Source organism: Microchirus variegatus (genome assembly GCF_963457635.1).
Source record: "Microchirus variegatus genome assembly, chromosome: 7".
Classification (NCBI taxonomy): domain Eukaryota; kingdom Metazoa; phylum Chordata; class Actinopteri; order Pleuronectiformes; family Soleidae; genus Microchirus; species Microchirus variegatus.
In genome coordinates this window covers 1,500,869-1,512,840 of record NC_139808.1, presented here as the reverse complement: position 1 = coordinate 1,512,840, position 11,972 = coordinate 1,500,869, and the positions used below count along the sequence as shown (strand labels likewise).

The following is an 11,972-nucleotide window of genomic DNA, read 5'->3' as shown; positions in this document are numbered from 1 at the left end:
TAGATAACAATGAGACACAGCACAAATAATTCATCTAAACGGTGTGGAAAAAAGAAAAGCAAAATGCGCACACAAATCACAATCCAGTTCATTATGTTAGCGAATAAATATAAAACGCGTCATGATTCACTATAAAATATTGCTTCTACAGCCTATGATCCTTTCTAAACACCAACGATCGAGGATAAGAGCAGTGAGAGCTGGTTATAGTGGTTCGAGTGTCCTACGGGTTACAGTTTGTACGCCTGACAGATGTTCAGAGAGTCTCTCAGCATCAGGTCGCGCAGGCGCCACAGTGCGTCCGCCATCGTGGTGTGGGCTCCTTTGCTCTTCAGCCAGTGAGACGGCAGTCGGCTCTCCTGCTCTTTAGTCAGGTGAGCATCTCGCCTTTGAGCTGGTGCGGAAACACAGGGTTCAATATCAAATGTATGCTTTTATACAATTAATGTATAGGACATTGAAGTCTAAACAACATTTGTACACAAATACAGTACAAAAGCAGATGGAACAACATCCCCAGGGGGCAGTATGTAAAAAAAACAAAAACAAAGAACATTTAATGTACACCACCTTTAAGCGTTTGATCCCACTTGCTGACAGTGGAAGACTCTGAATTCAAGCCCTCGATGTACTTGAGGTAGGCCTCCGAGTGAAGCACTCTTTGCGTCTTTGGTGGTGGAGCCACGAACATCGGAGTGGTGGGCTGCAGGTGCGAGGGTTGGCCTTGTCCTGGATATGGAGGAGGAGGAGGCGCATGTCCTGGGCTGAACATGCCAGGCTACAAACAAAGACAATATTCATGTGTTTATATAGGACATAATGAATATGTATGCTAACTAACTATATAATTTAAAAAAAGGCTGCATTAGTGAAAACCTATAAGTTACAACATGGCACACAATTATGTGTACATGATGAAATATTTCTGGAGAATGGGGCTCACCTGTTGCATAAAGTTCCCTGCTGCAGGACCTCCTGCCATGCCATTCATACCTGTTAATTGACAATATTTAGTTCCTTTGCATTTAAAAAAATGATTTGGGACACTCATGATTGTTCAGTTGATGTCAAGATAAGATCTAACAATGTGTTACAATCATTTTCAGACTTGTTTTTTTGGGGGGTTTTTCACGTTAGCTGGAATATCACTTGGCTGTTAGTTGTTTGCCGTCAGTTTTTAAACATGCATTCAACTGTGTGTTTGGAACGTGGTACATGAATCCTGAATCTTAATCCTGTGCGACCTGTGGACCAGGTAAACCCCTTCAGCAGGAGAGACACGACTGGATGTGACTGAGCAGGTGTGACGGGCGGGGGGACAGTGGCCCTTACCCTGATACGGCATGCCAGGGTACCCGGGCATACCTTGCTGGAGATGGTGAGGAGGCAGGTAGGGCCCCCCTGCAGGGTGAGGTGACATTGTTGCCACACTCAACAAGCCCTCGTGGGGGCCCTGCATGGACATGTAGGGTGGGCCATAAGCTCCCATCATGCCTTGGGAAAGAAGGTGAGGAGAGGACAACATATCCATGCATAAGTGACATGCAGGTGACTCTAAAACAACATGCACTACTACTGCACACTGTGGCCCCTTTCACACGTGGAATGTAAGACACGACTGCTTCGGGAATAATCAATGTCTGACTTCAAGCAGCAATAACCATGTATAGAACTAGCAAAAATGACAATGCTCAATCGTAGATTATTCTATACTAGTTCCTCTAAATGGAAGACCCTGCTTGAAGACATGAGGAGCTGCAGCTCTTTCAGCATTATAAGCATGAACTTAACTTTAAAAGTAATTACTTTATTTTGAAAAGCTTACATCTATGTAAGTTGTTGTGCACTTTATATTTTGTATTTAAATGTTATTGTTGCTGTACTATGTGTTGTTGCCTTTGAGATGTTCTGACCTGTCATGGGACTACAGATGCAATTAGCTCTTAGCTATAAAGTGGTGCAGTGCATTAAACGGTAGCACCGCAGATGTCTTACTGGACGTATGAATCGTAAAAGTCTTGTGACGTAAAAAAAGGTTCATGTGTGTGAAAGGGGCAGACGATACAAATGGGTCTCAAAAATGTTAGCAGGCAAAACGAGAATGAAAGTTAAATAAACATGCGGTCAATGTCATGCATTTTCAAATATGATGCTAGTAAAAAGAGTACTAGGAAACATCAAAACAAAAAAACAGCAGCTAGAGAAGAAGTGCTTTGTTTTTTCTCTTAAATGGTTAGAAAATGTGAGATTTGAAACGTCCTGCCTCGTTACTCTGCTGCCTTGTTGCCAAGCACTCGTGCTGTCTCTGAGAGGGGTTACCTGACACAGGTGTCATGGTCTGGTTTATCATTCCCATTGTGCTAGGCGAGGGCACCACTCCCATCATTGCCCCTACAGGGGTACCTGCTCTAGGGGACGCTTGCTTCTGTGGTGGCCTATCGCGATCTTGTTGCTCCACTATTTTGGCTGCACGTTCTGCAAAATACAAAAAAAGAATATGAAGTTTTGACCTATGCTCACACGAAGAGAACTTTAAACACCCACGTAGCATTTATTCTCACCTTCATAGTCAGCTTTCCTGGAAGCTTCAAGGTTCCTCCACTCGGTGCCCACAAGACGACTGAGCTCTCCAAAGGAGAAGTCTGGGTGCCGAGCTTTGATGACTGCTCGCATTTCACTGCTGAACAGGATGTAGCCGCTCATGTTGATCTTTCTCTTAGCTCCTTCCTTCTTTGATAAGCCCTTCACTTTAGGAGTGGACTAGAGAAAACGAAAAAATAATAATAATAATACATGTAAATATTGTGTTAATATTCATAGCAAGATTAAGTTTTCATGGTCTCTGGAGGTGGTGGGTTACCTGAGGAGTGTACGGCATGTTGTCCATATCACTAGCAAGCGGCGTTTGCATCTGAGGCATAGAAGGCGTCTGTGGAGTGTCCTCGTCGTCGTCCATATCGTCCAAGTCCTCTGCGTCCTCCAAGTCTGCCAGTTTAAGCTCAAGGTCCTCAATCTTCTTGTTCAAAAAGGGCGACGCTTCCTTCTGTGGCACAACCACTTTCCTAAACGATTCCATGACAAAAGAAAACACAAGTTCAGACTCAGAATATTCAAAAAATGTATTTAACCGACGATCGAGGCAGAAAACCGAAACAGAAATGGTCTCACCTGAAGTAGTAGTTCTCATCCTCGACTACTTTGGCAGTGTATGAAAAGCGTTTAAGACCCTTGAACTTTTTCATCTGCTTCTCCGTCTCAATGTAGCGGCTCTCGCACAGCAGGATATCGTCTTCTGAAATCTCAGTGGGTCTGCATGACAGGTAATCCTTAAAGGAGGAAACCATGCATTTCCCTAGAGACCAAAAAAAAGATTTAATAGGTATGTTAATAAAACTCTCCTGATAAAATATGTTATGTATTTCTACAAGTTTGTAATCAAAGCAGAACCTATGAAGCAGGTTATAGGCAAGGTCTCCTCGAGCTGGCTCAGGAAAACCTCTCGCTTGTAAAACATCTTCGTTGGCTCATGCTCAGTTTCCTCGGGATTAATGAAGATCGGTCCGAAGAAAAAAGTCGCTCCATTCTGAACCCACAGCTTCTCTATCCTGCAGGAGCCATAAAATCGAGAGTTAACGACTCTTTAATAATTATATTGCACCAATGTAAATCCGCTAATCTGATAAGAGGGCTTAGAGGGCTTCTCCCACCTGGCAACCCGAGGCTTTGACAGACCGTGAGACTGGATGTAAACACAGTCGCCCACTTTGAACCATGTGTTGTTGCAGAGTAACTGCTCATAGTACTGACAGCCAGGCTCAGCAGCATTCATCTCCATGGGGACGTTCTCTTTCTCCTACATAAATAAAGATACAAACACACACACACACACACAGACAGAGGACCCAGGTGGTTGTTTATACTGTGATAAACATACATTTACACTCGGTTTGGTTGAAGAGATATAGCCTGTATCAACAACTGACAGCAGCATCACAATAAATCAATCCTTTTCAAATCGAGCTATATTTGGTTAACAAAAAAAGACCATTCTAGCTGCAAACGTCTGGTTTTTTAATGGAATATGTACACTACAGGTCAAAAGTTTGGGTTCACTTGATGGAAATGTTCTTATTTTGGAAGGAAAAGCACCTTTTTTCAATGAATATAACATTAAATTAATCAGAAATACACGCTATACATTGTTAATGTGGTAAACGACTATTCTAGCTGCAAACGTCTGGGTTTTAATGGAACTATACACCTATGTGGAATGAACATAGGTGTATAGAGGCCCATTTCCAGTGTTCTCATGGTACATGGTGTTAGAAGGCTATTGGATGATTAGAAAACCCTTGAAAACCCTTGTGCAATGATGTTAGCACAGCTGAAAACAGTTTTGCTGGTTCTTTGACTAAAGGGCAAAATGATTATTTTGAATAAAATCATTATTTCTAATCTTGTCAATGTCTTGACTATATTTTCTATTACTCTCTATAACTCTTTTCATGAATAAGTAAGTAGGAGTTTTAAGGGAACACACAAAAAAATCATATAGGTGACCCCAAACTTTTGAATGGCAGTGTACATTCTTTGAAAACACAGCGTCTACACCTTACCTTGTCCACAAAACTGCCACCGTCTGCATATGAAACTGTGAGCTTGTCCAGGTCAGGCTTGGCGAACATGGAAGCGACGCGGACAACGGGCAAAGGCACCTCTCGCGGGACTAACTTCACAGAGCTCACGGGCATGGCCCACAGCTTGATCTTCTTGAAGAACTTGTTCCTGGCCGTGTAGCGGGACTCACAGATGTACACGTCCTCAGCTCTGAACCCTTCGGGCTGCATTTTGAAATAATCCTATGGGCACCAGAAATGGTACCGATTAGTTAAGGACCAGGAAGTACCTTGCTGGACGTGGTCGAGTTCCTGTGAAGGATCTTACCTTCACAAACATGACCACACATTTGCCGAGGACTTTGCTGATGGACGCTCTGTTGTAGTAATCGCCCTTGAAGACCTCTTTCTCCAAAAACTTGCGTGTGGCATGGTGGAAGGTTTCACTGGGTCTGTAGAACCAGCAACCATAGAGCCACTTTTCACCTGCAAAGGCGGAGTAAAAGTGAATAACATTTTGAATGAATGAATCAGGAGTGAATCATTCCTTCAATGAATGAACGGCGCAGTGATGAATACCTGCTTCATCCTCCCACAGGCGTTCAATACAGACGATGTGTGGCTTCAGGTTCGGCTCCGACGGCTCCACATAGACAAAGTCCCCCACATGGTAGGTGTTGTTTTCAAACTGGCACTGCTGGCTGTAAACAATGTCTTCTTCAGAGTCTGGCTGCCAGATTTCTGCCGGCAGGTCTGCTGCTTTCTCCTCATCTTTGAACGGAAATGATGTGAAATTAAATCTGCATTCAAGCGCTACAAAATCTCTGTGCGTTATGTTAACTGTTCACATACCTTTATTTTCCTCCTCTTCTTCGTTTTTTTCCTTGTCGTCATCAAGCTCTTTGGGAATTTTTTCCCTCTTTTCCTGCTCCACATCATTGTGCAGGTGTTTTAATGTGAAGTTCAGGGCAGTGGAGAGGAGGATTTCTCCGTTCTTGCATAGCTCATCCCTGATCTTAATGAAAAACTGTTGCAGCTCCACCGCATCCTCAAATATCTCTGAGTCAGTCCTGCAAATGTCAAAAAAGGAAATGATAAAGGATTGATTTTTTTTTTTTAGTGCTCATCAGAAAACAAAATTAGCTAAGGCTGAACAATGTTGAATAAATATCTAACTGTAATTATTTTGGAAATTCGATTGCCGTATGATTCGCGATATGAGAGGGAATGATCATTTTTACATCATTATTCTCATTTTCATTCAAAAAACACATTTATTAGGATTAATGTGGGATATTGTGCAGCTCTGTTGTGTAATAATTAGAGCTGAAGCAATTATTAATCGATTACAAAATTAATCGTCAACTATTTTGATAATCGATTCATCGGTATGAAAGCTTTTTTCGTGATTAAAACAAGATTTCCGGTTGTTTTAGCTTCTTAAATGTGAATATTTTCTTCACATAACAAAGAAAGCATTAAAACTGGATCATTTTGGTTTGTGGACAACACAAGACATTCGAGAACATCGTCATTTCCAGGTTTGACAAACACTGATGTTTTTAAACATTTTCTGACATTTTATGGACCAAATGATTAATCGGGAAAATAATCAACAGATTAATCAATTCATCTAAAATGATATTTTGACACACATTTTGTATTGAACAAATATTGCATCTCCTGCGATTTGAAAATTGCGGTAAGCTGTATTGCGATTCCGATTAATTCTTCAGCCCTAAACTAAGCACTGTAAAATACATGTCCATATCTACCTGTTTAACCTCCGTGCCTTCTCCAACACTTCAAACATGTGCTCCTGGAAAACATCCAGTCTCTTGTATCGCCCTCGCTCCACGTTTATCCGGATTATATCAAGGTTAAGTGGCGGCTTCTCAGGAGCGGCTGGATCCACAACAGGAACCTCGGCCAGCGAGTCACTGTAGCATCGGCCTTCTTCGTCCTGGTGTCCCAACACCGACACAAACAGGTTCCTGATCAGCTCCCGCACCAGAGGCCCCACGGCTGGAGGCCCCGAGTCCTCGGCTCCTTCCTGCTGCTTACGCGTCTCCAGCAGCACGCGGTGCAACACCAGAGCGTCCCGATAGATCAGGGACTCCGGCTCGTTGTAAATGCAGGCGTTGTTGAACATGACAGCAAAGTCTTCCACCAGCACTTCAACGTCTTGGTAACGACCAGCCACCATGTGACTCCGCAAGCGCTCCATGTCGATGGGCCTCTTAATGGTGGCGTAGTAGTCGGGCAGCTCGGAACGAGACGGCAGACGAAGGAATATGGTGCTCAGGCGTCGTCCTCGGCGGTCAGTGAAGTTCCGCACTGCATCGTAGAGCTCGTTCAACTTCTGCTGGAGGGGTGTGAGGTATTTGGACTTCTTTGGAGAAACACCAGTCTTTCCTATGAATTAAAGATCACACTCAGAAATGAAGCCAAAATATATTTCCCTACAGCAACAGACACAAAGCACAGGCCTCTGCAAAGACCTATTGAAACCATTACTTGCTTAATCGATTACTAAATGAAAAGTCAACTATTTTGATAATCCATGAGTTTGAGGCTTTTTTCATGATTAAAACAATATTTCTGATTGTTTCAGCTTCTTAAATGTGAATATTTTCTTCATGTCTTTGCTCCATATAAAACTAGAGAACCTCATTATTTCAACATCAGCTCAACATCTTCTGACACTTTCTGGACCAAACGATTACTCAATTAATCAAGAAAATGTCGTCCTTGACAGTACTCTCTCATTCCAAACCCACATCAATAACATTACTCGGTCACCCTATTACCATCTACGCGACATAAGCCGTCTCCACCCATCCCTTACTCCCAACTCCACTGTCATCCTGGATCTGGATCAGATCTTCCTCATCAACAGGAATGTAAAGTGGAATGTAAACAAACGACTATGATCCAACTCACTTAGTTTTAGTTTTGGAGAGCCCATGTCCTCTTCTCCTGGGGAAGGTCCCAAATCCTTGCGTTTGTCCAACAGCATCTTCTCCAGAATATTAGCATCATTGTAAACCTGTGTCATAAAAAAAAATAAAAATAAAAAAAAGGTAAATTAGAACAGATCTCACTGCAAGATAGAGTGTGACCACATACAGCCATAGATCCATGCCGTCTACCTGAGATCCCTCCTCGTTGTAATGCCTGGCGTTGCGGAACATCAGTTTCATGCCCTCCATCAGAGCATCCTCGGTGGCATAGCGCTCGTTGCGAATGTTGTACTCGATTGTCTTCAGGTCCATCGGCTCCAGGATGACCTTGTAGTAGTCGGGGTAATCCTTTTTGGAAGGTTTGACCATAAACAGATCACAGAGACGCCGACTGGTGCCGACCTCCTTGGCCTCTATCACTGCAGCGTACAGGGCTTTCATTCGGTTCTTTTTGACATTTTTCTTGTGGCTTGAAGAAAAAAAAAAAAGAAGTATAATGAGGATAAGTGTGGAGGACGATACAGTAAAGAACCGCAAAAGTTTTTGAACTGCTTTACCTTTTCTTCTTGACGCTCCCTGTATCAGAGGACAGAATGCTGTCCTCATCCGCATCATCTCTCCTTAGAAGGTCTCTTTTTTTGGACTGTACCAACAACAGAAGAGAGACTTATCCATCTATGCTTACAAAGAACACTGTAGTCTGCTTTAAAATCAATCCCTAAATCGTTAACAAATCTTTTTTGTGGCCTGTGAAGTGAAAACATCTTCCAAAATGACATAACACAGTTCAGAATTCAGTCATTACCTGCATGATCTGCTGAAGCCTGAAAGCCCGCTTGTAAATGCTGGAGTTAGGCATGTTGTAGCGCTTTGCATTCTCAAACATCAAATTGAGTTCTGTGTCTATCTGTTCCACACTTTCATACTCCCCATTCTTCATCTTTGCCCTATAAAAAGGAAACAATATATTAAAAATAATTCACCAAAATCAGTGGTTTCAGTTCTGTTTTTAAGCAAAGGTTTTGCAATCAAAGACATGGCTGTGGGTTACCTGATCTGCTGCAGGGAGACGGGCACTTTAATCTGCTGGTAATAATCAGGATATTCCCTGCGAGAAGGGAGCTGCTGGAAAGGTTCAGAGAAGATCTGGCCCTGGCTGTTCCTCGCGCCCCTGACCGCTTCATACAGCTGGAAGATCGGGTTGCTCATCTCCATACAGGAACTCTGACTCTCGGCCTCCGACTCTCCCTCATCATAGCACACAGAGCCTGCAAGCATTTGCAGATTCAGCGGTTACACAAGGTACATACAACACAAGGTTATTTTTTTTTACTTTACCTAGAGCAATCCTACTTACCAGAGAGAACAGGGTCATCCTCACTCTCTGAGCCGTATTGAAGAGCTACACTGACACCAGAAAGCCGCTCACCATGGCCAGACCTGCGATTTCTGAACAGTGGCAGTAAAAACACAAATTGTCAGTCTTAAAACAATAGCATTTGTATCAGGAAATAATTTGTTCTGATTTAATATAAATACCTGATGCGTAGACTGGATTTAGTGGGTTCGGCATGTTCGAGTTCAGTCTTTCGCTGGATGAAGACTTTCTTTATGGTGTTGGCATCCTTCACAGAATAAAAAACATATTTTGTGAGGTTTTTAAGACTTTAAATGTTAGAAAATAGTAAATAAAGAAAAAAAGGAGTTTACCTTAAAAACCTGAGATCCTGGTTCATTGTAAGTTTTGGCATTTTTGGCCATAAGGTCAACGTCCTTGGCCATAGCATTGATACTTTTATAGTATCCAATCTATGAACATATAAAAACAAGTTAGCAGTTTGTTGGAATAAAATGTCATGATGTTCTGTAATTGGTGAATTCAAAAGGTGAGGTCAGGTGACTACCTGTATTCTTTGAGCAATCGCTCTCAAATCGATTGGCTCCTTTATGATGGCATAGTAGTCTGGGTAATGCTAGAAAAGAAAAGAAAATACACAAATTGATGACATACAAATGACTAGATTTACCCCATGATAATAAACAAATCATAACATTGAATATATTGTTGTTGGACAATGCATAATAGGTTTAGGGAGCTGATTTTAAGTCCATACATTCTAAAATAACTTACCACTTTGGAAGGGAGTTTCTGGAACAGTTCGCTGACCAGATGCCCTGAGGGATCAGTGTGTGAAACTATAGCCTCCAAGAGTTGCTCCAACACCTCCTTCAAACTACCAGTTGAGGTCTAAATGGTAATAAAGCAGAAATAAGGCTGTGTGTAAAATGGCAGTGTACTCACTATACTTAAACACAGAAGTTAAGCAAGTGATACATCGCATCATAACGCTCACCTCTTCCTCAGCTGACATTCCTGGTGTATCCATCATATCGTCACCATCTTCATCATCCTCATCTCCGTCACCAGGCTGCACAAACTCACTCCTTGTTTGTAGATACACCTCCCACAGCTTGCTTGCGGCTTGATACACCTCACTGTCACTCTGAATGATTCAACATGAACTCATATTAAAAAAAAACATAGACAGTGTCGGTGACCTGATACTAATCAGAGCCAAAACATGAAAAGAAAATTTGAATATTTAGACATGTTAATGTTTAATTAAAAACAACTTAGTAAGGATGTGAAGCAGATATAAATATATGCATACAATACATGAGTAAATGCTTTAAAATAGACATATTTTTTCCCCCTCTCTCTGTACCTTATAGAACGACCTGGCATTGTTGAACATGAGCTGGAAGTCTGCAGTAAGCTGCTCCACATCACTGTAATCTTCTGACTTGAGTTTATGCTGAATTTTTGTCATATCGATCGGCTGAGCCACGGCATCATAATAATCAGGCTGATTCCTGAACAAAAGCACAAAAGAGCACACAATTATTTGCATATCAACCACAAACCAATAAACTGAATATTTTTAGCAGACAAAATATCACATTTATGTCAGCAATTCTGGGTAAAACAGAAAAAGCTAATCATTTATCACACAATAATTGTTATTTGCAACCCTAATATGTAACAGGAGGATGCGTTCTATTCATGGTAACTGCATTGTTTCTCGATTTGTAATACCTTCTCTTTGGTACCCTTAGAAAAACATCACTGAGTTGTCTTCCATGATCATCCTTGTGGTCCCTGACAGCATTAAACAGCTCGTGGCATACAGCGATCTGAAAGAGCAAGATAAAACATTGATATATAAAAAAAATCACTGGATCGGATATCAGACAGATCAGATACAACCCAAAAATCCTATATATTGCACAGACTGTAGAAATGTAAATAAAGATAAAGAGCCATGTTAGGGCTGTTTATTTCTTGTTTTGGGGAGAACAATATTTGTTACACAGTTGGAGAAGTGTGTATTTGAAGTGACTCATAATAGATGTGTTGTTGACAGCTTCATAGCTCATAAATGTTCTAAAATTACGGTATAAAAGTGGTAGATACTCGAGTTTGTGATATCAGTATCAGACTGTATCACAAAAATGTCCCATCTCCATCACTAACACAATGTTTACAAACGCACTCATAAAGTAATACATTGCGAACCCATGTAGGTGCATTTACCATGTCTACAGGAGGAACATTGGAGACTTTTCTTCTTTTTCTGCCACTTCCAGGAGTAGAGGAGGTGTCGTCGAGGTCTGCCCCTCCGCTCACACTGCTGGAGGGTGAAGTGGCTCTTCTCCTCTTGGAGCTCGACATCGCTTATCGGCAAGCTAGCCCGCTAGCTGCGAAAACAATACATAGATGTTAATACACCGCGGATCTCAATCTGCACCGGATTAACTTAAAGTTAAAGTTAAAAGGCAAATCGATCGTCCCGTAGCTCAATCTTAACTACAACACAACTGTGCGTGAAGCGTTATCATTAGCATTAGCGCCGCTTCAATGTATGGAAACAAAGCGATTAAGACGTGCGGCAGTTAGCATGTTTTCCTGACTGGCTAGTCGCTTTCTTGTTAAAACAGACGAGCTAAATTTTTAGAAAGTTATTTCAAAAGCACATGCGAGCTTAGATGAATGTAGAAAGAACACAACTTTAAAATAAATCGTACCCAAAACTGCAGTAAATCCGCCGAAGTTCCCTGAGCAAAAATATTCAACGAGTAGATGGAGAAGATGGCTAGCTAGCTACAGTTGTTTGAAAACTCCTGCCCGGAAGTGAAGTAAAGCGCCACATTAGGAAGGGGCTGCCTCCTAGAGTCTCGGAGAAGTAATGCACCTAGAGTAAAAGCACAAAGCCCACGTGAAATAGTATACATAATGTTTTAGCAAGTAAAATAATGACAATATTGTGGATTTACAAGATTATTTGTGTCTGATTATGATATATATAATTGATAAATTATGAATTGATGATTA

General features: G+C 41.6%; 1 protein-coding gene across 1 annotated transcript; it reads right to left on the bottom strand.

The window, feature by feature from the left end:
• Positions 1-46: 46 nt before the first annotated feature.
• Positions 47-11,705, bottom strand: pbrm1l (polybromo 1, like). Its single transcript, XM_083892061.1, has 30 exons — positions 11,666-11,705; positions 11,175-11,338; positions 10,677-10,774; positions 10,306-10,453; positions 9,934-10,083; positions 9,711-9,827; positions 9,484-9,552; positions 9,290-9,388; positions 9,119-9,204; positions 8,937-9,028; positions 8,631-8,847; positions 8,385-8,526; positions 8,137-8,222; positions 7,769-8,048; positions 7,560-7,665; positions 6,392-7,031; positions 5,469-5,686; positions 5,196-5,387; positions 4,945-5,102; positions 4,617-4,859; positions 3,708-3,853; positions 3,448-3,605; positions 3,169-3,352; positions 2,861-3,062; positions 2,562-2,760; positions 2,320-2,475; positions 1,333-1,494; positions 944-993; positions 571-778; positions 47-394 (listed from the first exon to the last, which is right to left on the bottom strand). Exons 2-30 carry the CDS (start codon positions 11,310-11,312, stop codon positions 231-233), a joined length of 4,908 nt encoding a protein of 1,635 aa, XP_083748187.1. The 5' UTR covers positions 11,313-11,338; positions 11,666-11,705; the 3' UTR covers positions 47-230.
• Positions 11,706-11,972: the final 267 nt, after the last annotated feature.